The sequence below is a fragment of the Falco rusticolus genome, chromosome 5 (genome assembly GCF_015220075.1).
Source record: "Falco rusticolus isolate bFalRus1 chromosome 5, bFalRus1.pri, whole genome shotgun sequence".
Classification (NCBI taxonomy): domain Eukaryota; kingdom Metazoa; phylum Chordata; class Aves; order Falconiformes; family Falconidae; genus Falco; species Falco rusticolus.
The window spans coordinates 15373106-15400544 of record NC_051191.1 but is presented as its reverse complement, the minus strand read 5'-3'; the positions used below and the strand labels follow the sequence as shown (position 1 = coordinate 15400544).

The 27439-nt window shown below is 38.8% G+C and overlaps 1 protein-coding gene across 11 annotated transcripts in view; it reads right to left on the bottom strand.

Annotated features, from left to right (window-relative positions):
• Positions 1–3062: 3062 nt before the first annotated feature.
• Positions 3063–27439, bottom strand: part of ATXN7L1 (ataxin 7 like 1) — a 114550-nt gene continuing 90173 nt past the window's right edge. For 10 of the 11 annotated variants that reach the window (XM_037387944.1, XM_037387946.1, XM_037387947.1 and 7 more), the window contains 7 exons: positions 23638–23720; positions 22529–22785; positions 20028–20220; positions 17475–17596; positions 13345–14290; positions 9034–9108; positions 3063–5725 (listed from right to left, as the gene is read on the bottom strand). In XM_037387944.1, the coding sequence (XP_037243841.1) occupies positions 5684–5725; positions 9034–9108; positions 13345–14290; positions 17475–17596; positions 20028–20220; positions 22529–22785; positions 23638–23720 (1718 nt within the window). In that variant the 3' untranslated portion in view covers positions 3063–5683. Of the gene's footprint in view, positions 6179–9033; positions 9109–13344; positions 14291–17474; positions 17597–20027; positions 20221–22528; positions 22786–23637; positions 23721–27439 lie in introns of all 11 variants that reach the window. The other variant, XM_037387945.1, reaches the window with a different exon arrangement.

Below are 27439 nucleotides of genomic sequence, written 5' to 3'. Positions count from 1 at the left end.
TCTGTTACAAGTGAAAGGCCTGATGCAGAGTCCATTATGTGCTCCAGGAGCAAACATGCACTTGGCTTATTCTAGTTGAAGGAGCACAAATGGACCATTTCCCTTTAAATGACTGGCGGGGGGGGGGAAGGTGTGTGTGTGTTTCCCATTTTTTTTTCCCTTTTTTTTTTGGAAGCATCCACGCTCAGGACATGAAGCTGTGTAGGCCTTAGAAACACTGCAAAATAACACGAGGGAAAACCAGCTTTCTGCACCGTGGTGCCTCCATCGATAACGAAGCAGCGAGCCCAGTGTGTTGGTATTACTGTTCAGGCTATGTGTTTCAGATACAAATCCTTGAAGAGAATTAACAAGGAAGGAGTAACTCAAGATTTTTTTTTAAAAAAAACAACAGCCAAACAAAACCCTCCCAAAACACACCACAAAACTCCAATTGATTATGCATCAAAACAAAACTAAAGAAAAAGGCAAGTAGTTGCAATTTAAGACTAGAGCTGACCAGAAGGGAAAGTTTCTTGCATAGGCTGTTGAGAATATCTTCAGAACTAAGGTGACAAGCCTATATATTCTGAAGCTGTGGTGGGAAAGGCTAAAAGTTGGAGCCCAAGCAATCCTTTCCCGGTGACCTGTGTACTCACCTGTGACACAGCTGTCCAAATCAACACCGAGTAAATTTGCCACTGGGAGGGGGTGATGGTTTTTCTCTTCTGCAGCGATGCTTACTCTTGTCAACATTTCCTCCTCTGCCTCAGCACGGGCCAGGCTGGAAACCAGCTGACAGACACAGGACTCACAGGGTCGTACTCACGAGTTCATCAGGCCCATGCACTGTATCTACCCCAACGGGCCTCTACATCTGTCGCCCTCTATAAATACACTTTGTTCATGCCAGGCATCTTTTCTGAAAAACCAGTCTCTTGTGGTGTCGCATCAACCACGTTAGTAACTGCTCCAAGTCAACCAAATCCAGATTCAATCGCAGCGCTAAATCTTTCAGGTTTGGGAAATCTGCAAAGGGGCAGCTGAATGTTGTGCACCATCTTGAACCCTCACTGGTGTCCCTCCCCTCAAATCAAGTTCTCCTGGATCCTGACCGTTACTTCTGGCAAGGTTCCCCTAAACTGGGGAAGCTTCCCTTCTCCCTTCCGTAGGAGGGCAGATCACAGACTAGATGTAAATATTTCCGCAGGTCAGCCGTAAACACCGTGCCCACCCCCCCAACAGAATCCAACCCATGTCACTTGTGACAGAATCCAACCCATGTCACTTGTGATGCGTTACAAAATGAGAACAAGAGTGCGCATACCATCCACCATGGATCCTCCAGCTGAAGAGCGGACAGGGACCCGCTGCTTAATTACCAGCTTTACCTTTCTGCTACGTAGGAAAGTATGTTTTAAAAGTACTCGTTTTGACTAGTAGCTTTCAAGAGGTACTCCAGGAGCAGAACAGCATAAAAATCTGCATGAAATAAATATTCTTGTGTTCTGAAGTCTGAATCTGTTGTACGAATCTCCTCCAAATATTTCTGGAATCACTATTTGGCATTTCTTCCAGTTGTGAATCCTGACAGATTTGGAAGAGTAAGACAGATACTGGCTGCAACAGCAATGACTTTCTTTTAAAATGAATAGTTCTGTGGTAAAAACAAGCATAAAAACTGGAGTGAAATAAATAAAAAGTTACAGTGTGATCTACTTCCCTCTGAAACTAGTGGTAATTAAGATCATGTTAGATAATACAAGCAAGAGTGCTCTACAAGCAAAATACTTGCTGTATAACCAAAAAAAGGGTGGGGAAACCCAACTCCAAATAGAGAACAGCTTGTACATCATTCTAATCAACACGCTAGTCCTAAAAAATTACTCAGATTCACATCTGGAAAACAAATTCACTGGTCTTTGGCCTTTGCTGGCCACGGGCAATGATGGCAAGCAACTAATAACTCATGGCTGCAATATTGCATTTTCTTGGCCGTATCTTTGATTTCTAAATGCCTGCTAGAAATAGCAAAGCATCCTACAAACACAATGTCACTCTTTGGCCATACATGGTGACCATTCTATCAGATCAAACTTCAGTGTCTACTGTTACTTCATGACATTCAGGTTTTCTATACTAGAAAAGACAAACTCAAGATTAAAATAAACAAAGGTTTCAACATATAAGCAGCTGAGACCAAGGCATGAATTGGACAGTAAAGAGGAAGTTAAACTGTAGCTTTTGCGGCAGGTATCGGAACATGCAAGACATCAAAGTTGTTTACCCAGAGGGTAAAATTTTCATCCTTCGATTACCGTTTCCTTAACACAGGCCTGCTTTTTATATCCTCTGCCAGTTCTGAGTGTGTGCATACAAAAATGCAATTTGCAGTCCAAATGCCTTGTTTTTAAAAAAGATTATACCGTAATTGTAAGCATCCTCCCTACAGTATCTCCAAGACTAAGTTTCCAGATACTTCATAAAAGGAGCAAAAAAAAGTACATCTTCCTCAGATTTGCAGAAGAGGTTTGCTGAGAGAGAAAAAACTGCCATCCTCTCTGCAGAGCTGACAAGCCAAATGAACAATTTAAGTCTCATTTGATCTGTAATTGGAACACGCTTTACACAGAACAAGAATCTTAATGCCTAGATAAAAGTTGCATTTTTAGTATTAACAGTGATAAAAAGACTGGTTATAAATTTGTACTGCTTATTGAAGTGAGAATTCGTAAATCGAGCAGCTGTAACAAAGTTAATTCTTACACTGATAAGGAATGAGAAAATGCATTCAGCTAAGCAAAGAAATTTAAAAAGGATTTATCGATGCAAAAACCGCAGTAGCTGATTGTCACACGTGTCCTGACACGTAAATAGAGAAATACTTCAGACATGAGCGCCAGAAATAATCCCAGAGAAGTTCAGCCCTGTACAGAGAGCTGGGCAGGTCTTTCAAACTACTGGTCGAATTCTCAGTGCTGGCTGTCCACACCGCGCGTTTCAGCCTCTGGGAAGAAAAAGGGCAGTCTTGCAATACACACCACTTTTGCTTTGCAAAGATAAATAATGACAAAACCCATCTGTTTCTTACAAACATATAAATTATTTTATTTACAAAGCCATGTTACAAAAAAAAAATAATAATAAAGCAAAAAAACCAAAAAATACAATCGCTCACTAGAGAATATCTCCAGGCCTGGTGTTGAACCATGGCAGTATCAATCAGATACGTGTTTGTTCTGTTTTTCCTTTTTTAAACTGTAAGCCATAGAATTTACTATTTACACCTACTTTAGACATTTATTCTGCTTACAATTATCACAAGCATGGAATGAATTCTATCTGATACTGCTAATACATAAAGGTGCAGGACAAAGAATGAAAATACTTAGTGTTACAAAATATGGATTGTAGAAAAGAAATTGGCTGTACAAGTATGGCATTTTTTTTTTCTTAGAATGATTGGACATGCTTTCTTCAAAAGTCTTCTGGAAAAGGTTCTAAAATCTGTAGTAGGAAAGCACAATATAGCAGGTGCAAATTCATTTCTGTGCAACAACAGTTATTTAATATATCCCATGACTGACCAGCTATGCAAAACCCACAGAGTTTTGTTAAAGTGCCATGGGTCAACAGCATAACAAAATATAAGGTGTAAATAGAAAAATTTCTTTTTTTCTTCTTTTTTTTAAAACAATAGTTCACTGAGAATCAGCAATAATAGAATATGCTGTATAAACTATTCTCTACAAAGGTCGATCAGCACTATTTACAATTGTTACATCAATACAAAAGAAGGCATACAAGTTATCCAAGTCGCTTTTTATGGCTGACGGGCCTATGCATTGCGTATGTGGAACAACCAAAGCTTCTGAGCCTCTATTGCTGGAAACAAATCACAAGATTTTCAGGCAAACGGGGAAGAAAAAGAACTACTGAGTGAATGCTACACTAATAATGCATTATAGGCTGGTCCAGTTTGTATCCATTTTTTTTCAAATGTCTACTTCCATTTCACTTTTCAGGCTGAAATTTTTGATACGTATAATTAAATAATGATTCTTTGATGATGAAAGAACACTGTGGGATTTTACTTCATGCTTAACTTTCCTGAAATGCTGTCAGGTGTAAGCCAGTTGAAAAAAAAATTTAAGCAGCATTCAAAGGACAGGCTCCATATTCCAGCTTTCCAATTAAAAGATGCATGGAAAGAGCTAAAGCTTCCTAAAACTACAAAATTGCTCCTTCAGTCATTGATTAGCAGTATTTCTCAGAAGCAACCACTGAATCTCACAACCACTGTTTTCCCTCAACAACTAGAAATAGCAGTTCATTGATTACAGAGGATGACTTTGTTACTGAGATTTTTAAACTCCTGCAGTTTCATAACTCAAAATAAATTAAAAAAATCATAGTACTGCTCCTAAAACTGAACAAGACAAAAATTGTGCAAAAATAACAAAGATATGTACACATTTTTCAGTCTGAAGAAATGTACAATAAAAACATAATTCAAAGAACATTTTAAAAATATAAACATTGCTTAAACTTTCCTAAGTTTCATACTGTTTCTGAAACTATACCGGTCAGTTAGCTCTGAAGTATAGCAAAACATAAATTATTACAAAATTAACACTATAAAAATTTATTTTAAGAATATTTCTAAACTTTTTTCAAAGGGTCTAGCCTTGTTTATAATTGCTTAAACATTTTTAGTCTTAAAATTTGCCTTAAGCCTTCTTTTTTTAAAAAAGAAAGTAGTAATAATCTCCCTATTTGCAGTCTCTCGCCTTTCCCCAAGATGTAAATAAACCAGCATATAAGTGCACTTTTAACACTGTAGAAATAAAAATTAACTCCTCTGTACTACTGTTCCAGTACCTAGTATTGGCTTCCCGATTATAAAATCTATATTTTATTTAAAAAATTATTCAGTAATCCTATAAGAAACACTGTCAGTGCAATTCTATTAATGCAAGCCAATCTGCTCAACTCCTGTCCTTGCAAACCCAAACTGCTTTCTGGAGTTATCAAGTGCTATGATCTTAAGGGTCTAGAAATCCACCGAGATATGGGGATTTTACACGTTGAGCCCGTGATAACATTAATTACAGTTTGGTGCAAAAATCCTCTATGCATTGATTGAAGTATAGATTTCTTAAGAGCCTGATCCTGGAAAAGGCTGAACACTCAGAATTCCCACTGAAATTATTAAATGCTGTAGGTACAGAGCACCAGTCAGGATTAGTCCCTAAAGTTGCAGTGCCCCAGCTGTTTGCAAGTTACTAAGAAATGCACTCAATTTTTATCCATAGGACAAGCTTAAACACAGAATTACTGTAATTTTTAGTTAATGAAAAAATTTGGAGATCCTTGAAATAAATTCAAATCATGATCTGGATTCTTTTTTTTTATTTTTATTTTTTTTGGAATGTCCTCTGTGTTCTGGTAAGGAAACAAAGGGAGCATTGCAACGCTAACAGCTTTAAAAAGGCATGAAACATAACCAAGCAGAACACACAGATCAGTGGCAAATACAAGTGAAAAACTAAACAAATCACTATTACAGTTTTCTGTAAATTTAATTCTGTTTAAAACCACAAATTCATAAAAGGTTAAATCCATCTGCAGGACATAGAAAAGAAAAACCCTGTGGAGTAGGGCTGCTGAGAGCTAGAGATTATAGGCTGGTTCCTTTTCCTTGTTATGGAAGAGTCCTTATTCTACCAGTCCGGTTTGATGTCTTCTAAAAGAGAAACCAGAGCCAGGTTCAAAATCACAAAATGTCTTTCAGTATATAATAGTTTAATAACATCTGCATCTGACAGAACTCAAAGCCAGAATGTATTTCAAGTCCCTGAACTAAATTCCCTCCCTGTTTACTGATTACATTAGACCTTTAAGAGAAGGAACTGCTTTCAATAAACATCGTACTTCCTTTTGGGACCGTCTGATTTTAGTAAGCTTTGGTGAATCTTATGTTCATTAACTTGGGGTATCATTACAAACAAGGAGCAGCAATTAGACGACAACTCTGAAGAATCGTTTCCTCTACACAGCATGTTTTCATGCACAAGGAATCCCCACACAGCATACACGTTGTCACCTTCCCTTAATAAAATGATCTAGTTACTCAGTATTTAAAAACCACCGCATACTGAGGTCTTGAAGTGTTAACACATTCAGGCACCTAAAAGCACTATGAAGACAAAAACACTTGATTAGTTATAAACCTAGAACAAGTATAAAATCTGGAGAAAACAAGCTTTTAATACATCATTTGTATTAACAGGCACAAATAATCTGACTGTAAAACTACGATTCCATTAATGTTTGTTAACAAACATGTAGGTTTTGTAAAGAAAAGTGATGTATTTTTTATTAAAGCTACGACAGTTGGAAAAACAGGCATGCTTTTATGTATACAAGCCCCCATTCAGGTCTCAAATAGATGCAGCAACATTCAAATGAAACATGAATTGAGAACAATTTGTCTGAGTTTACCCTGACTTGAGTTGAACGCGCTGGGAGGGAACAGCCAGGCCCGGCAGTGGTCCTGGCGGTGGGGCGGCCGCCCAGGGGAGCGCCCAGCAGTGCAGTGTACTTCCCCAAATGTAGGAGTGACCGAAAGAAGCTACTTGTGTGAAATCCAAACCGCCACAGCCCACCTGTATCTCCCAAGTCCATAATGAGAAACAGCCGTTTCCCAGTGGCAGGTGGCTGTCACAGCACTGCTGCGTGTCCCCTCAGCTCCAAGTGGCCACCTTCAGAGGGTGAGCGGGCAGCTCGCCGCCTCCGGAGGGCTGCACACAGGTGAGCCCAGGTTCCCACCAGACTGGGTTTTCAGCCTACCACGTTTCCCAAACGCCTTCTCACCCAGTCACTCAGCCCCGTGTGCAGTTCAGGACCTTTCTCCCTTCTCTTGAGAGACGGCCACCCCCTTCTAACAACTTCTCTGCGCCAGCAGATGACCCCGACGGGTTGCCTGGCCGGGTAGCACGGCGGAGGCCATCAGTAACTGCTCCACATGCACATTTAGCTTGATGGCTGCAATTCTGCTTCAAACTGCATTGTTAAAAGTCTGTTGTCCTGACTTGTATTCATGAAAACTTGCCTGATTTTTCCAACTATAAACCCCAGAATACAGCTGAGATTGTCTCTGCCTACAGACCTGGTTTTGCCTGGACTCCCTGATTATCACGGTTATAACACCACTAACATTAAGAACAAGAGAGCTCAGCCTCCCCCAGTAGTAGCTTTACTGACACAGCATATATTTGCAGATCCACTTATTGTTACCTGATTAATAACACCTTCATAAAGAAATATTATAGCACAGTTTAAGACTAAAATTTCTTTAGAGACTATTCAGTTGCTAGACTGGAGATGAAAGCTGTCAACAAAGCAGCTCAGAATTATTTTGACAGTGACAAACATCTATTAGATAGGTAATCATTATTCATGGTTCCAAATACTAAATTCTGTGTTAAGAGTTTTTAAAAAAGTTTTTATTTCAGTTTTCTTTTGTATTTGTATTCTGGGCTCTCTATTCAACTACCAAACTAACAGAAACATATTTTTTACAATAAAGAGTTTGTGGGGCTTAAAACAAACACTTCTACTTTTGATAAAAACTTTGGGAACAAGCAGCTGAAAAGCTCAGCGATAGCCTCTGTTTACATAAGGCTGCCACAAAATCAATGCTTTGTACTGTTAGGTTTTCCCCATGGGATCTAGGCAACAGATCCTAACAAGCTCTGTCCCTTGAGTAGTGTGTATTTTATACTAATACAGGCGCAGGAGGTTAAAGCAAGAAGTCTTGCACTTCAGAACAGCTTTATCCCATGTTTGTTACTGGCAGCTGGATGACAGTGTCTCACACAGGAAAATGCCAGTCCCTAGAGGTATGAAGAAACTTTCCACTTTATTCCCCTCAGAGTAGTTCTTCCCTACATATACTGCATTGCATTCAGCGCCACGAGAAAAAAAAAATTACTGTTTGGCAGTTCATCTCAAGATGTGAGTGATTCAGAATATTTTTAATGGGGATACAGTTGTGAGTTATCATTATTACAATCATTACTATTTTTTTTGCTGTGTCTACACAGCAGACACTAAGCCACACAGCCATCTGAAATAACTACTTCTGTATAATTTACACACAATACATAACAGAATTCTAAAATACTGACTGGTTGTACAGAAAAATCCTCTGAATTTTTTGTTTGCTTGTGGCTGTTACACCTTGCTGAGGTGGGAAACCTTTTCACACCAAGGATCTCGACAATGAATTCTTGATAAACTACTCAACTTGGAGAGTCAAACAGTAGGGGCCATATTAAAAAACACAGACTAGCCCCTCAGTCTTCCAGACAGATGGGGGCTGGATCACAGGTCAAGCACCTGTCCTCACAAAAAAGCTGAGTTACAGTATTTATTATAATTATACAATTATTATTAGTCTGTGTGATGGATATGCCACCCCTGTATGGCGGGAGTGATAAGGATTTCTCGCAGTCTTAAGAAGAACTCAGATTACGTTTAGCTTAGTTATGCTTTCAGATTAGTTTCTCTAAATATTCAAGTGCCCTGTCTTCTCTGTCCTGTTTCTGTCCTCCCTTTGCTGCTTTCACTTCTGGTCTATTTTTAAATGCTGTCCTTCCTATGCCAGGCTGGGGACTCTGCTGTGCCATCTCGCTCAGCAGGACAAGTTAGATAGAAAAACCAGATCAGCTTAGCTGGATCCTCTGCAGACAGTTCCCGCTGCTGCTGAGTTTGTACGACCAAAGCAACAGCCAGTGGCCAACATAAGCTAACCTGAGGTGTATTACAGGTGGTGAAAAACCAGTAAAAGCTTTTTATTCATAAATCTCAGATGGGAAAATAGCTGGAAAAAGAATTAGGTGAGAGGAGAAATCTAGTATTAGTTCACTGAAAGACACCTTCTCTAAAGAATTGTATTAATAAAGAAATTGTGTTTTAAGGTTTTACAGTATAATATCTTTCAAAACCACTTACAGACTACTTAAGTACACTTTTTTAAAAGCAACTTACTTGTCTGTTGTGTACTGGATTTGATGTACTCGAAGGACTGGATTGTGACAAAGCTACACTGCTATTTTTTCCAATCTGAAAGACATTAATTGAGCAGTATTGAGAGGCATATTTGTCAGTTGAACACAGATGCTGGTAATGGCCTTCCCTTTCCTGTGTAAAGTCACACTAATTGCTTTGCATTTGGAACAGGTATTTTGCTATTGCAAAAAATACACTTCGGATAGAATTGTAATTAGGTCTTGGAGCCTGTACACTTTAAACTAACGCTTAAAAGGCACACAGATAGTATGAGAGGTCAGAAAACAGTGTAAGGAACAGTTACTGAGAGAACAGAGATTGTAAACCCACACCCCTCTAGACTGAAATGCTAGTTCCTCTGGTTACTGCAGTGACTCAGAACAGCTAGTCAGCAACTGAGAGAGCACAGAGCGCTCAAGGTCACAGTCTCCTCCCCAGGGGACCTTCCCACTCCTGGGGAGTTTAAAGCAAGTGGCCAAGCACCATAGCATGCCCCGAGTTACCCATTTTCTTTCATGTAGAGTCTTCATTTATTTTTGCTCAATAAAGCAAGTGTTAACCAGAAGACTCAAACTCCAGGTTTAAAATTGCAATTGTTTCCACTTACTGCATCAGCAAATTTGTTTGGGAATGAGTGCAAATTGATAGTACACCTATATGCATTTTAAAAGTACTTAGTTAAAATATTGCAATATTTAATCGTCGTATTTTCAGTGCCTGAGAGATTACAGCACTCTGCAAGGGCAGTCTGTCTTCGGGTCTTCTACAATGACCCATAAACATAGCGTAGATGCTTGTTGCGATAGAAAAGGGGAGACAGCTGTTGAGTCAAGAGTAGTTCCTCAGGGGTTACAAGGGTAATAAAAATTAACCATGGACACCTGCCTGCAAATGGCAGATGACTGGAGTTTGAATAGTTATTCACAAGGTCAACGAACTTCAAGTAATGTCAGCTTTAATCATGTGATGGAGAGGAAGCAAGGACCTGTCTTCTAAAGTGAGAAATGCAGCTGCAAGTTCCTTACTGAATAGGTGGGACTGTGACATTGGCTGGCAGGGTTTTCACCAACATGGGTTTTCTCCTTCCCTTCTGCAACATTTTTTGTTATTTTGCCATTTCACATGTATAGTGAAAGGTAGCCTTTGTCTCCCTCTCCATATCTGCCCTTTTTCACACAGTGACTGCTTGAAACAGTGCTCTCGGCGCACATTCTATCCAGAAGAAATGTTTAAAGTTGTTGTTTACAGCCAGTTCTGAGGGCAGCCCCCATGGTGCGCAAGGACTAAAAGGATCAGCCTCTGCCCATCCTGTTCCCTTTAGCTTGTTTTGCATGCCACAGCTGTTCTCTCAGTAGCAACGTGCTTTCCTTCAGTATACAAATCTTGACTAAAGATACACAATCTTGTAAAACCTTTCCTAGCTACTCAGAACACCATGACACACCTGCACATCTGTCTTCCCTACATCCACCATTCTAACACTCATAAAACCCTTCCGTAATAAAATACATGTCCATCTTCTCAGTGGAAAAACAGCTACTAGGAAATCGACTTGCTGAGATCCTAGAATCTTGAGAGGGAACACGGCACTTCTTTGGGCTTTCATTCACTCAGCGCTCCTGCAGCTACCAGACTGCCTCTCTACGTAAGACAAAGCAAGGAGCAACACAGCTTGCGGCACTGTGGTCGGCTTTGAGCTGCTTTACCACCCTGGCTTCATTCAGACCTGGAAAGGCAGCGCGCCAGGACAGAAGGGTAATTCAGACAGACCAAACAGTTGCAGCGCTCAGTGAAAAAGTGAAAATAAGAAAGACTGATTTCCAGTTGTGTTGGGTCTTTAATGATGGCAACGCCGTATCAAAAGGATCACAAGGACTGGGGTGAGGCCAAGACCCGAATCTTCCCCCCCTCCCCCCCGCCTTTAAAAAATAAAGTGTACTTCAAAACCCAATGGTTAACACTTTCAGTTACTATCTGCAGGCCAGACTTTAATTAAAATAGAAAAAAAAACCACAATAAACCCCCCTCAGCCTATCACCAGTCACTTGACTTTTTTTTCTATGTTCCTAGTCTCTTAATTTGCCCTATTACATCAGGGAACAGGAGCAAGATTTTAAGTAATACTGATTTTGTTTTGTGTGGAATTTTTACCTCGATTGCATTTCTAGAACACAGCAAGTCAAAACAGCACAGCTTAAAAGTGATTTCAAGTATTGTATTCTCCAGAGCTTTAATATTCACATGTAGAGTACGTAATATTATTTGACCCATATGCTTAAGTGGGTACAAATTTCATGTATTTATAGCACAAATAAGCAGTAGGAAACGTCTGTTTTGTATTGCATACAATTCAGTATCCTTGTCACAGAGACAACTGGCTCCCAGCCAGACATCTGAAATACAATCAACTCCACTTTACCTCCTATTTTTGATTACTAGTGTAGCTCCAAAGACCAGCAGTATAAAAGGAAAGTGTGACCAACTTTTACATATATACACACACATATATGCATGTATACATGTATATGTATACGCACTTGTACATGTGTATAAAAACATTATGTTTAAAAATCAGGATATCATTATACTCTTTACATATATTTAATCTTTTACTTACGGAAAAAAATACTAGCGTGAATTACATATTTACAAATAATCAGAAAAGACCTCTGATTGATTCTTTGTGATTTATTTACTTCTATTACTGTGCAACATGCTTAAATACATCACAAACTGGAATAAGGATGTCCCACAGGAGCAGATCTAATCACTACGGGAACTGAAATCTGAACTCAGAACCTCCTGCGTCTATCTGTAAGACTTCCTCAGACTGCACTAGCTACAGATAGTCTGTGTTCTGTGAAAGGATGATACAGTCCATTTCCTACTACCAATGTTTGTACTGACGTACCAATTTGTACTTACTACTTCTTCCCATTTGAGATCATGTATCTCAGGCTAATTTAATCTTTTTTTGGCACATACATATTTCAAAAATCAGATGTATGACAGAATGAAGAATTTACAGTATCCTCCACTGACTTCAGTGACTTAAAGATTAGCTAGGATTGCAGGACACATTTAAAAGGCTTAAAACAGAAAGAATGTGCCACTACCCATTTTTCAAAGCCAAACAAGTCATCTCAGTTGCACCTCTGCTGGAAGAAGGAAAGAGAATATACACCTGCTAAGCCACTCTTTGAAACCTTCATTCTGTCTACTATACCAGTTTTAGAATTCATTTATTCTTTTCTTCCACTCCCATTTCTGTCTGCTATTACATACGGATTGCCTTGCCCAAGATCTTACCCTCTCCATTCCAGATCTATTTGATGTGCAATATCTTTAGGAAATGAGAGTTTCACAAACAAACAAAAAAAATTCCTAAGCTACCTTCTCCGGATTTTCTAAGGTATTCTATTTTCTATGGTTTTGTCTTCCAGGCTACAGGGCCAAGCTTTGTTTTCTGTGCACTGCACAGCACTGGACAAGGCAGCAGAATGGAACAGTAGATCATTATAAAGACCATATTGGCAGTTTCCCCACCAAATTCTACTTCACATACACTTTTTTCCTTATATAGCATCACTGAAAGGGAAGTCAAAGCTCTATTGCTAGTGACAATGAAATGAAGAGTGTGTAACCTCATCTGTTGCACTGACTTCAATATTCTGAACACATTCACAGTAAAGAAGACAACGAAATGTCCACTAAAGGTCATCTGGTTGAGATCTTAATTTCTTAATTTTTTCAGTTTCAAACAGGAAACAGCATCTGAGGTCAGGCATCTCAGACTCTCTCCAGAGGAAGGGTAGATGTAAGTGTTTTGCATAAAAGAGAAATCAGGGGACTTGCATAATACTAAGAAATGAATCAGCAACAAGTTTGGGAAAAGAAACAAACAGAAATGCTGACTCTTATCTTCCTGTTTTAATGACACAATTTATTTCAGAGAGATGAGAATTAAGATAAAAAATTAATTGCTAAAAATTATTTATCCATTCTGGGCAGTAAATTTTACTTTCAGAGATACAAATGGCTACTGTATTAATCGAATAAAAAAAATATCATAAAAATATTTTAAGAAAGTAGAGATATATATAACTATCAAAACATCTTTCTATGCTTGGTACAAAACAAATACAGATATGTTTCTGTATTAGACTAGAAAGTAAGTTGTGTGAAGTAAAACCATCTGAAGCAAACATAGCATTTTCCTTCCAGAACGCATGAAATATTTCAAGTAAGTCAGACATGACCTGCAAAAAAATAACTGGAAGAGTCCCTTACCTGCCGAGAGATGGAGCTGCTTGTAGGATCTGGCACCGCAGAAATAAGGTTGGCAGTGCTCTTTCTATGAACACTATTCATACCAGGCATTTTAGTGATTTTACAGGCTTTGCTACTAGAACTAGAGTTTTTACGCTTTTTTCCTTCTGATTTGTCAAAAGAAAGGGGTAGAGAAGACACTGCATTATGTGCTCCCAGGGAATGGTCCCCTGAGTGGTGCACAAGAGAAGATACAGACAGATTAGAAGAGTCAATACTGCTTACTACCATGCTCATATGTTTCACTGAGTCTGTTGAACTACTGGATAATGAAGTCCGTCCTGAGGGCTCCGATTTGGCACTGAGTGGGCTTGTTCCGTTATTTGTATTGTGCACAGACATACTGTTATAGGAAGATGTAGCCTGATAGGAGTTCAAAGTTGAACTGGGATTCAGGACACAGTTCTTTTTGTGGGACCCTGAAAATGAAGATGAGGAAGATGTCTGTAAAGATAATGAGGACGACGAGGACGACGACTGCGGCTTTTTCTTTTTGTTACTTGACGACTCATCACTCCGAGATGACAGGTCTTTCACTTTTGAGGATTTGCTGGTTTTTGTTTTGGATGGCTTGTGGGATGGGGAAGGGATGACTGCTGGCACTGGTGACACAGCTGATGGCGCCTTAAAAGTTGAGTCCATGATACTTAGACTTGCAGCCACATGAGGAAAAGCTGTAGTGTGCGACATAATGGAATTCGTATCTGACGTTGTCACAAAGGCTGCATTTGATAACATGGCTGATGTCATTATGTAAGAAGAAGAAGTGATTCTTGAACTGATAGGTGTTGAAGGAATATACACCCCACTGGGGTTGCTGAAAGGCTGTAAGACTGATGCTGGAAAAGGAGTGGAGACATGTGCTGCTGGAGAAGGCATGGGACTATCTGCCGCAGGAGGAATTTTCCTAAATAAATAATAAAAAAAAACAAACAGAAAGAAAAAAAGAAGAAAAAAAGAGAAAAGAAAAAAGAAGAAAAAAGAGAAAAGAAGAGATTCAGATACATAAAAAAATCCATCCAAACAATGCAGATAGGAAACAATTTCTGGGAAGGACCAACTTATTAAAGGCGGCAAATCTAGTTCATTCTAATTTTGAGTCCTATTCTACCAATCACATGTATTTTAATATTCACCGTTCAAAATCAGCTCTGCATTCTACAACAGCTTAAAAATGCTTTTACTTGTGATTTTTTTCCCTCTTTTTAAACTTGCAATTCCGTTATGAGGTTCTTTGGGATTTAATACAACAAAATGCAAACCACATGTGTTTTAATATTGCAAAGATTCAGGAAAGCTGGATTACGAAGTGTATTTTCCTAAGAATTAATTTTGAAATGAGGCACATTAAATCTGTGAAGGCAGCAGAGACCCAACAGAAGATGATTAGGTAAAGACTTTTGCAGCATAATTTTCCCTATAAACTTCTGTTATGGCACACAAGCCCTAAACTGTGTAACTCTGTTAAACCAGAACTGAGCTCCGTTTCAGCACAAGTGCCCCATGTAGCAATTAAGTGCAGTGTTACAGTTTAATCACTTTCTTACAAATTTAATTTCCATTTTTCCTCTCCTATTTTACCAATTAAAAAAAGCAAATAAAATGCCTGATGGTGGGAATCTATAAATACTCCAGTCACCATGTTTCATTCATTGCATATGTTTTGCTTGAAAGTTCAAGTTGTGGGACAGTTTCAATATCAACCTAAAGTCACAGGTTAGACTTGATGAGGGCAGTAAATGAGCCTGTTTGGGGAGCTGTGAAGCACTTAATCACTGAGCTTGAAGAGGAAAGGAGGAAAGCTCATCCTTTTCCAAATGCAGTGCTATTCCCAACAGCTCATTTGAGAGCTGCTTAGAAGCGATTAACTAAGTGATTAATTTCACTGATACTGAAAATTTGACAAAAAAATTAAACTATTTTATAAGCTTTATAACTAGTTGAATACTATTCTGAGAATAAAATCTAATAATATTACCTGTGAAATTAGTAGAATGTATTCAAGCTCCTTCCTATTCAGCCATCTTCTATTATTTTATCTAGTGCAGTGTTAACAAAGAACCAGAATTCTATGATGTCTCTTGGAAAATTATCATGTGAGCTTTTCTCATTATTTAGACTAAAAGTTAATTCACAGTTTAATCCTATTTCTCTTTGTTAAGAAGCTGCACATCACCATAACACTGCCCTTGTTATCCTCATTATTGACATCTTTTCAGTTTTTAAAGGCCTACTCTTGCCCTCAAAGAAGTATGATAAAAGAGCAGCACCAGGTGTGCTGTTTTATCATAAATCAAATCCGAATTACAAGTGTTCTCTTCCGGTATTCCTCCTATGGAGACTGTCAGACAGAACACTGTTTATGGCACAATTACATAAGGGATTACATACAGTCCATGCCGCCAGAAATGAGGAAGTCCTACTGCCTGCGACTCGCTGCACAAACAAAGCGGCTTATTAGATCCATTCCTTGGTTTATTTTTAAAGAGGTGCAAATAACTCTTAAACACCTTTGTGAAGTACTTTGAGAAACAGGGATGAAAAGTACTTTGTAAATGTTACTATCATGCTCAAAACATGGTCTTGCATCCCTGTACCTCTAGCCACAGCTACAGAGCTGCACTAGCACCGGTTATAAAGTAACAGCTTTACGCATACCACTGCTTGGAGAAGATGGGAAAAGATCAGTCCAGAGGAGGGTTGAGGACAATAGAAGAATACAGCAGGGGTTAAGCACTGTGAGCTTCCTGTGTTATACAGACAAGTAAGTATGGATGGAATTCATTAAAATATTAGAGATTACACCAACAGCTAGAATTTGGGAAAACATTTACAACTGGATTTAGTGGGAGCAGGACGAGGCCTGTTCATTTCTTGTATCATATAACTACTATAGAGGGTTTTTTTTGGTTTTCATGATAGTAGTGGTACTAGTGACACATTTTCTCAGGTGCCCAAGTATCTTTTCTCCTGACAAACAAAGCCCATAGATAACATGTTTTAATCTTCCTATTTAAGGAAACCAAATTACAGTTTTATTTGTGGAAGGTGACAGGCACTAGTTAACAGCCAAATTTACAAAGCAGAAGAGAGGAACCCCTCGCAGATCAAGTGTGATCTGTCTCTAAACAGACATGAAACTGACCCTTTTATGGCAAACCCAACCACTTCCAAACTATGTCTCCCAGCACAGTAGCACTGTTATCAAGTTACCAGGTTAGTCAGACAAGCCAAGCTTTAGTGTTTCAAAAATATATTTAAATAAAAATCAAACCTTGTTTATCTAATGGCTGGCATCCAATGAATATAACACAATCCTGATGATAAACAGTGACATGAAACACTGCACTTTAGTGTCGTTACATTGGAAGAAGAATGCATATCCTGTAGCAGAATACTCCCCAAAAAATCAATCCTATCTGCACATGCCATGAGCTTTTCAAATATTTTTTTTTAAATCAGAAAGAAGTAGCATCTTTTTTAGAAGTGCAGTCTATTTTAATGTATCTGTGTAGCCAAAACCTATAGTGCTTGGAACCTGCATACGTGATACAGAGGTGCTTCAACAGTGAGTAATAATCATCAGAATTTTAAGACCCCAAAGCCAGTAAGGGTGCTATGGACTAAAAAACTATCATATTCCATCTTAGGCACAGGCAAATGTGTACTGAGTTCCTTATCTTACAACACATGCGTCTTACAGAGCGAAGTCTGAATGGGTGATACGAGTATAAAAACCTAGGCAAAATCTAACCTGTGTTATAAAATAATATGATATCAAAACATATCTCCAAAATCAGAAAGCTCTGAGCTTTAATGCTTTTAAGTAATGCTAACAGAACTACGGAATTATTCCTCCCAGATCAGAAGGACTAAAAAAAGTCCTAAATCTGGCAGAAATTTACATCACAATAGGAGATCGTTCTGTTGTGCTGTATATTCCTTAACAGAAAAGATAAAATTTGTACTCATATTAGTGCTATGCCTTAATACAGAGGTACTTACAAACGCTTCCCTTGGAGTGTTTTATTTAGAAGTTTTACAGAACTAAAAATGCTAAACTGCCCACCAAGTGTAAAAATACCACTTACTTCCACATCTGTGAGTTCAAGTGTTTTTCTACCATGGAGTTTAGTGCGAATCGAAAATGGTCCCATCTTCTGTCAAAAACATAGTAGCCTCTTCCCATTAAGCGACTGCCATATGAACAAAACTGAAAAGAAAGGATATTTCAATGTTCTTTATAAAAAAATGATATGTTATAAAATAATTATCATTTATAGATCAAGGAACACCTTTGTAATTTGTATCATGCATATAAAAGGTGTTTTTCACTATCTGCAGCATAAATACTTTTTGCATGATATATTAAATATGTGCATAATGTTTAGGTTAGTGTGAAGTATACTTCATACTTCACTAACAAGTCAGTTTACTATCAGGCACCAACGTGTGCCAGGGAAAGAACATAAATGCTGAGGTACTGTTAAGGAAGTGGTTCTGGCTAATAATACTCTTATTGCCTCAGAAAGACAGTTACACCATTCTGTGCACATTAAATCTTGTAATACTGTAACAGGAATAAAACTAACTGAAGAGGAAAAAGGTGCAATGGGAGCATTCTTTAGTATCTTATTTAATAAACAAACAAACCAGTGATGTTTCAGTAAAAAAATTAATTATCATCCATGGCACTTGTGCTATAACAGAACACTGGATACACTCTTCACGGTGTATGAAAAGCATCTAGAGGAATAGTAAGTATTTTGAGAATTCTGCGGAGCTCAGGAGTATTTGCGCTGCTTCCTCTGGAGAACTTCCTGCAAAGTCCTACTACACTGCAATGGTGTGATCAAGAATCTACCCTTTCTTGGGCTCAAGCCTTACTGATCGCACGTTACATAGAAAACTGCTGCAACACCTATTTGTGGGAGAGAAACCTGTTATAAATCACCCTCAGAAAACAAGACAACTCTCCATTGTGCAGGGAGAAAGTCACAAATCCTGACGGAGGGCAGAAGCTACCAATGCAGCAGGAAAGCATCCTTTTAAAATACTTTTCAGCTTAATGGACAGTGAGAGGTGACTGTAACTGTTTATCTTAAGTCTGTTTCACAACAAGGTTAAATAGGTTAATTAAAAGCGCCACTTAAGTTGATAAACTAGCCTCACCTCCCAGTGACACAGATCAGTTACCACTAAGAGGTAGTTTAAGAAGCTACTGCCCTTTCCCCATCAATTACCACCACTTAGCTGGGAGAGGGACTTGGTAAGGAAAACAGTCCACCTCAGCAGGAAATGCAGCAAGTTACCATCAACTGTGCTGGAGGCGATTTACCCAGTCTTTTCCGAATTCATGTTGATACGGACTAAGAACAGTTGCACTTTCAGTTAACTGCTTCAATTGAGAGATGCTAAGATCTTCCAAGAACGGATGAGCCAGTGGGATTTGCCTTGAAACAGCACTAGGATCCTAAACCAAAACGGCTGTTGACAGCCGTGCCTCACTGATGATGCCTGCACAAGAATTGGCTGCACTTTGATTGTTTTTTTAACTTGTGTGGACACACATGCAGCGAGCTTTTAGTTCTTAATTCATAGAGAAGCAGTCAGCAAAACCACAGTAAAATACAAGAGTACCAAGTAAGCAGGAGGTACCTGCATATCATAATATAGACTATAATAACTCTTATTTTCTGTATAAGAACCAAATTCAGAATTTCATCTGACAGTTATTTCACGTTCAGCTACTTCTTCCTGGTGTCTGACAGTAACAAGTTCTCTTTTGCTCTAGGGAATACGGACAATGTTACAGTTATCACACTGTTTCATTCTGTACATCATATGGAAAACACATAAGCGAAGTCTTCATTAGTTTTATTCCTTGGCTCAATTTTGATGAGAACCAACTGCTTAGAAGTTCAAGAGTTCTCCCATTGCTTCTTGCTTTGTACAGTGTAAACAAATTCACACTGCAGACATAATGCCACAAGGCAGCTCTTACTACTTACAGCGCAATTTCTCACTAACACCAGAGAGAGACCAAACCAGCTGCCAGAGAAGCGCATGCTTCAGCCACCTCCAGAGCAGATGGGCTATGCCGTGCTCTAGACTTTCCACTTTCGGATGAATGAAGCAGTAGGTTTTAAGTCCACATCCATTTGCATAAATGATATTTAATTAGAGCTTCAAACCAGACAATACTTGACAAAGCACTGTAATAGCCCTTTGCTGCCGTATGATTTTCAGAGCCATAACCAATTGCAAGGTACAGTTTCGTAAGAACTATGACAACAAAGAGATTATCTGTTCACATCACATTTAAAACAATGCAACTTTGCTCAGTTTAACAGAATTACACCTGAGTTGCAGTCTACTGAGAGGAAAATCTGAAACTAGAACTTCTGGTTTTCTGCTGCACATCTTGTCCTGCAACCTGTTTGCCACATGCATTGACCAGTCTTCTCCTCCTACCCTATCCCATCCATACAATTTTCTGTTAAATGTATGTGTTCTCTTTAGAATACACTTTTCATAATACAAGGTCCTCATTCCTTACATTTTTACTGAATTACTTTTTTTTTTCCCTCCCTTCTTGAATTACATAAGAATAACAGCAAGGCATGCCAGAGACAGACACATACCCCAAGAGGTCTGGGATGGTGTCCAGAAAAATGACAGTCTAATTTCTCAGATTCTTCAGCTCCATCCGCTTCTCCTTCATCACTGGACAATCTGCTCGTTAAATCTCCTCCCATGGAAGGCAGTGGCAGTTCTGGTACGTACCCACTGTGGTTTGAAGAACTGTTGCTGTTTATGCTATTTGCAGATGACGGTCTAGAAGGAGAATATACATCGAAATCATCAGTGTTCAAAGGCTCTGCAAACCTACCTGCTGGAGTCAAGCATCAAAGTAAATTATACCAGAAATGATCATATAAAGAAGACAGTAAAAGATACAGAATAGCTGACACTTGGTCTTGTCAGGAATATATCATGGGTTACCATCAAGTTAACATTAGAAGAAGCACCTTTTTATTGCTGGAAATTTTAAATTTGCCATGATGTTGAGTTTCGGATCTTGAGAGAGGCAACGTATAGTAAAAACGCAAACAAAAATCAGATGTGTAAAATCTTCTCACATTGCACCATTACTCTGCTACTTGATTAACCTCAAAGGTCCAGTTATGAAATTTTATTTCATACCAAAATCCCGCTGAAATTAGCGTACTAAATATAACAAAAGAGTGTTTAGCTGACACCCTCTACAGCTAATTAGTAATTGGAGGACTGGGAGGACCTCTTATAGCATGTAAGTTTTCTTTACCTTTGTCTAAAATCCAATAAAACAAAGTGGGAATGCCTCTGCGCTACAGGGTGTGATGGTGCTCTGCCTTTCAAAAGCAGCCTGGAGATCAGAAGTGGGGTAGGAAAAAGATTCTCAGTTAACAGTCTGTACAACCAAGAATGTATGTGGACCTCGGAGGTTGGAGGAGACGTTCACATTGAGAAAAATCTGAAGATCTTCCATTTCATGAATTTATGCTATCAGGACAGAGCAGTCATAGACTGCAGACAGCTGCCCTCTTCTGAACTCAGCAGGGATGGCTCACCAGTGTCCGTCAGCTAGAAATAACTGCTGCAGTTGCTGTTGCAAGGGATAGATTGTGCGAGTGCTTCCTGCCTTCAGGAAAAGCCAGACAGGTCAAGCCAAGTCACCATCAGTAAACCAGCAAGTTCTGCCTCAGCAGAGCAGGGAGCACTCGCATAACTTCTTCCAGCAGCACAGCTGCAGGCTTGCTGGCTCTCAGCAGAGAAGTAGCAAGGCTTTCCTCTGGCATGGCTGCTTGCAAAAACACAGGACGACAGACAGAGGCACTGCAGCAGAAACCAAAGTGTAGACTGTACAAACACAATGCATGACTGCTAAAATCTTCCTCCTCATGTACCACTGCCTTTGCAATTTCTTCAGCTGAATCTCACTAAATCGCGTTCCAGTTTTGCTGTAACACTTGTAATTCCAGACTATAACACCTACCAAAACCAACATCTGCCTGTCCCTCTGTGCTCCTCTCTATGTAAGGACTGTGTAAGGTCACTCCTTTTCTGAGAATTATGCAGACTTCTCACCAACTCATCTGCAGGTACTCTATTGTTGTCCTTTCACTCAAACCCTGTAAGGCCCACCTCTGCCACTGCATGAATAAAATTTCATTATGGCTTGATGAACACAAAGAAAACAGTGGAAATGGCAGTCTCTGTGAGACTTGAGATAGCAAATAACAACAGATTTTTGTTGTTTGAAATAGGGAGTATCTTACTACAAAAGCCCCAAAATTGGCACCTAATCCTGACTAAGGCTTCTGCAAAGGAAAGAAATATGAAACAAAAGAAATATGAACAAACCCAACTAGTTTAGCTCTATCTACTGCAGCCAAAACTAGTACCAACCCCCGCCCCAAACAAACAAAACATAAGGGAAGTTTATCAGCGGATAATTACAATTCAGTAGATCCAGTACCTCATACTAGTTTTTCTAAAGTGATGTCTTTACAAGTTTGCATTGCCTTTCTGAAGACTGGTTTTGTCCTTTCTAAGAAAAATCTTTGAAATGAGTAAAGGCATGCTATGGACAGTTTCAAACCTTAGCTGCTTACATTGTCATTTACACTAAATTTCATATTTATTTTTTTTTTTCCCCCCAAGACATTCCATTGCTATAACTGGTGAAGTATTTGCAGAGAAAAATTCTACATAAATGTGCAGAATTTCTCCACCGACACCTATTCCGATTCATTCAAACAGACTTTTATTCCCAAATGTGCCATAATAGCTTGAACATAAACTTCCCTAATTATTACTGACCATTTTACCCCAAAATGCAGTTAGTCTGAGATTCTGAGCTGAGGGTGGACACCACTCCTTCCCTCATTCCCAATCAGACCACAGCCTACCCTGGACAGATTTAGGTTAATACAAGCATAATCTGTCTTCTATGGACAGCAGAAACTCTTACATTAATATGTTTTATCATGCAATTGCCTAAAGAGGAACTGAATGCTTGTAAAATGAGCTGCAGGAAAGACTAAAGACATTTCTTACAGTACCATCAGAATGCAACATTCCACACTGGCGAATTGCTTACCTTGGAAGTACAGAATTTGGTGGTCTAGATTTTGCAGGAGATGTTACTTTAGATTCTTGCCCAGAGTTCACTGAAGATCCTGACAGAGAGTCTTGTGCTGGTGTGGGCTGGCTCTGATAGCTTTCCCTTGCAGATGGTGGATGCTCTTTGTCTTTTGCAACTTCTTTTTCCCTGGATCGAGCTTTGTGTTCAGCTAGAAGGATGTCAAACTGTTTTTTACGGCCTGGAACTGCTCGTCGATGATTAAGTGAATGAGTCTAAAAATAGGGTGGTTAAAAAGCATTTGTGTGTGCATGACATTGTTTATGAGTCCTCTATACTTCCGATACACCACAACTCTAAAAGATAGAATCTACTTCAAACAACTTTAGCCACAGTTATGGAAATAAAGCTGTTATCCCAGCATTGATAATTTATGAAGTCATTCTTAAAAAATGCCAACATCAAGGCTAAAATTACTTTTTGCAACAGTTTTCATACAATAAGAGTCTACTGACTTACCTTTTCCAAGACAGAAAATATAATTCCAATAGTTTTAAAATATTATGAAGTAACATCATTGTAGCTCTTAACTTACAATGAAAAAGTGACTTCATTGGCTTCAAAAACATGAATACATTTTAAAGCGTATTTAACTGATCATCTCTACTGACAGGAAGCACATACACGTACAAATGTTCATTATAACATCTTACATTGCTGCTTCTTTTTTGACATGAGACATTACTATCACAAGGGCAGCCTCCAAGTAATTTATTACACAAAAATCATGTGAATTTTTTACTAAAAATTTACTATACTTCAACACTGTTGCACACGTGAACCAAAAAAGGAGCATTTAAAATAACACTTGTGCTTCTACATGAAACGTTAATGCTTTTTGCATAATAAAATGACACGGAAAAAAAATCTTTTTAGAAATATCAGTGGAATAATGCAGATGCTCTGATTCAAAGAAACAGAATTACTCAAAAGAATTACCTGAAGACAGTGTCTGAATACCATACCCATTGTCTGTAAGACAGGAGCAGGTATGACCTCTCAAACTACTGTGGTAGGATTTAAACTATAAACAAAGCATCTGATATTTTATCTTCTAAGAAAAATACCTTGCAGGTGAGCGATCTTGTGCAAGGTTTCTTTGTTTCAGGATCCAGTACTCCACAGTGTTTATTTGGGTCAAATTCTCTTTCTGTTTGATGGGGGGGTGGGTAGAAAAAGGAGAAAAAATAGATTATTACAGAAATTTTAAACAGAGTAGCTATAATTTTTGCCTGATAGCGCTTAATTCAGCCAGGCTCAACCAGAACCACTGATCCCAACCCCAGCGCCCCATAACAGTGCCATGTGCATAACTCATACAGTTATAAGGACAAAAAAAAAAAAAAAGGCACAAAAAAAAAAAGCGCAGCATGTTTCATACTATTTAGAGCAGGCTTTCAGTCACAGACTTCATAGAAATATGTCTGCTTACCGAGCTGTACTCAGAGTGGCCCAAACACAGGACCAAGCCAAATAAAGACGCACAAGGAGTTCAACCCCCCCTGTAAGGCTGGCCGCCTCTGAGGCTGTGAAACACAGCATCTGCAAACCCAGCATCTGCGTCTGGCTCAGGCACATGGTAACTAGATATCACAAGTGCTTTGAACAACCTTTCTTTGACATACCCAAAAAAACAACCCGTGGTATCTCAAAGCAAACGCAAGACTACTAGTGACATTTTAAAAACAAAATTTCTCTAAAATCTGTCCCCAAAATCTCTGTAAGAATACCATGTACATTAGTTCTTATTTCCCTAAGTGAATGGAGGCATGGAGTTTAATGTTTGCAGGGATTATGAAAAAAAGGCATTTACAGGAGTTCTACTCATGATTAAAAGTGCATTAATATTTAATATGCTATATTTTCATATTTCATTTCCATTAATATTTTAGTATTTATATAGCACAGATACCATCACCTCCTTTAGGTTATGTTAATATAATTTTAAGAGTTTGCACTACAGAGCTGTAACAAAACTGTGGACATACACTTTTTAGTTTATGCCACCAAAAAAAATCTACCATTATCTTTATATACCTTGACATTGTATGTTTAACTGGCAGCCTGGTTTGCTTTTGTTTGATAGTGGAATATAAACTATTTGCCAAAGCCTGTTTTAACTATACAGTGGTGTTACATTCAGATACAACAAACATCCTGTACTCAAATACAACTTAAGCTGAGGATCTAAAAATTTTTATCAACAAACAAATCAGAGCTAAGATGAAGACAGCAATTCACAGCTATGTTACAATGTTATGACAGCATCACAGGAAGCAGAACAGCTGGAAGAAGAAACGTGAGTCCAAGCAGCCTACATCAGACAACAACTGTCGTCCAGATGTCACAGTTACTAGCAGTTTTATGTATTCTGCTATATGGACTTAAAAAGGATAAAGCAAACATTAAACAGTTATGTTATCGACCTATTAGCAGAGACATGTCAAAAAGTGAGCTTGGAAAAAACAGTTGGCACTGTTTTTTTGGTGAAATCTACAATGGGACTGAAATCTGTCACAAGTAGTTATAGTTTCTGTGGCCTTTACAGCACAACAGAAAAGTAGCTGTGTATGACTAAATGTAATAAACATTCTTTTCTACTTAATGGATGAAAATGCATGTTCACAAACTAAAGGAGTTAACTACTCCCAGTTTTTGAGTGTATGTTATTCCTATCACAGTTTCCTGAATCACCCATCTAAAGACCTTCAACGCAAGTTAAACCCCAATCTAAATAGGCTATATGGACTTAAAGATACACCTTCAAATGAAAAATCCTGAGGGTAATCATAAGGGTGTGGAACGTGTTCTGAAAGTTACTGAGTGAGGACTGCTTTGGACCAACAGGGATCAAAAATCAAAAGTGGTCCCTTCAGGAGCATCCAGATTGTTCCTTGTCAGGAAGAGTGTCCCAACCAAGCAGGGCTTGCAGGACTGATGATAACAAAGCCAATTATTAGGATAACATACAGTGGTCAAATCAACATAAGGAATTACAGTTAGAAAAAGTGAAAGCCTCCACCATCTACTGAAAAAAACAACATGCTTTCCCTGAGAAACAGAAAATACTAAACAAACAGAGAACCACTTCTGGCTGAAGCGTGCATGGCTGTTCCAGAGAAATTGTGACCATCTAATTGCCAGCTACAGACATGCCTGATTTGGGCAACACATTAAATGAAGATTATCACCTGCTTATCAGTAACGAAATGCAGTTTCTGACTATCTCTGTACTAGGAAATGTGCAGTGTGAGAAGCCCTAGACTCCTGTGCACAGCCACAGCTTGAGAAAGTTGCTTTTCCAGAATGAATCCCACTTCTTCATGTTTGGTGGATGAGTAAAAAGCATTCATTATAACCTCACCGTAAGAGGAGGAAGGGTCAAAACTGAAGGGTCTCAAACTCTTGTTTGCAACCCAACAGACATTCTTGGTGTAAACTGGGCATCTGCATTCTTTAACTTCACCCCAAAGAGAACAAGAACTAGGGAAGATTTAGAGAATTTATTTTTTTTTTTTTTTTTTTCAGTTTGCTACTAGAAAACACTGATCCACTTATGCTGGGCAGCTACAGGCTGTCTTTTGTGGTTCCACAGGCTGTTTCCTCTCTCTCACCAACGACAGTGCTCCTGAAAAGAGGGCAGGTTCATTCATCACCCAAACAACCACCAGCTCTCAGCAAAGAAAAAAACCCAAACTTCAGCCACAGTCAGGGAAATGGTGTGAGAGAGAGTGGCGGTTGCTATAAATAAAAGAAAACAGATGTAAACTGGCCAGATTTATTAAGGAGCTTCAAAAATTAACAGCTGTACAGATCCACAGCAGCAGACTGAGGGAAACCTAAAAACTTTATCCACTGTCTCATTCTTTTAATGTGAAATGAATTAAATTTATAGGATATCTAAAATAATAATCTCATTGACCTTCCAAGATCTTTTTCTCAGCCTTTGCAGTCCTGTATAACAATGGAGGGGAATCCATCATAGTGACACACAATCTACAGGCAATTCATCTGCAGTGCTCTCAGGACTTCTATTTGCATCATTGCTAAATTATTGCATTGCTGCATCAATGCATGAGGCAGTAGAAGCAAGACTAACCAGACTCTAAATCTGGTAGTGACACAGGAGCTGTAAAAAACAAAAGTGTAAATTCTGTGGATTTCTTAACCATATAAAGGTACATTAACACCTATCGGAGTGCCCAAACAGTCCTGTGCAGAAATTTCCACCAGTGAAACGTTCCCTAGCCTAGAAGGCTAGGTGACACCTTAGAGACAGAACAGCGATGGAGTCACCTCCAGAGAAAAAGCAAGCAAGCTGAAGGAAGGGCCTACAGAAATGAACCTCTTTTATGAACACATTCCAGCAAGCACTTGTACAAGAAAGGTATGAGTATCACCTACAGCCCTGCCATGGTACACGGTGATGTGAGGAAAACAAGTATCTCAAACAGTAACATTTTCAATTGCTTAAGTACGAATTCAGAATTGATTAGCTAAATTAAGCATCTAAACACTAAAGCAAACAATAGGTGAAAAGAAACCAGTATTTTAAATGAACTGTGAAATACAGAGAGGTTTTATTAGAATAACAAATTGATCTTAGCAAGTGAAATCTAAGGTTTAAAAGCCTTTTCTTGTATGTATCAGCTACGTTCTTGTAATATCTTTTCATTTTGTGGAATGCTATAAATGAACAGCAGTTCTGTTTTCTTATACGCCAGCTTTAACTAGTTAAGAAAGCAATCAGTGTCCTGAATCCTTTAAGGCAATGGCGTTGTTCCATACCCCACACAGCCCTAGCAAACACCTCACGCTGGTCTGGAATCAAGCCAAGGTAGCAGTACCATCGGCTAGCTGCCAAATTTG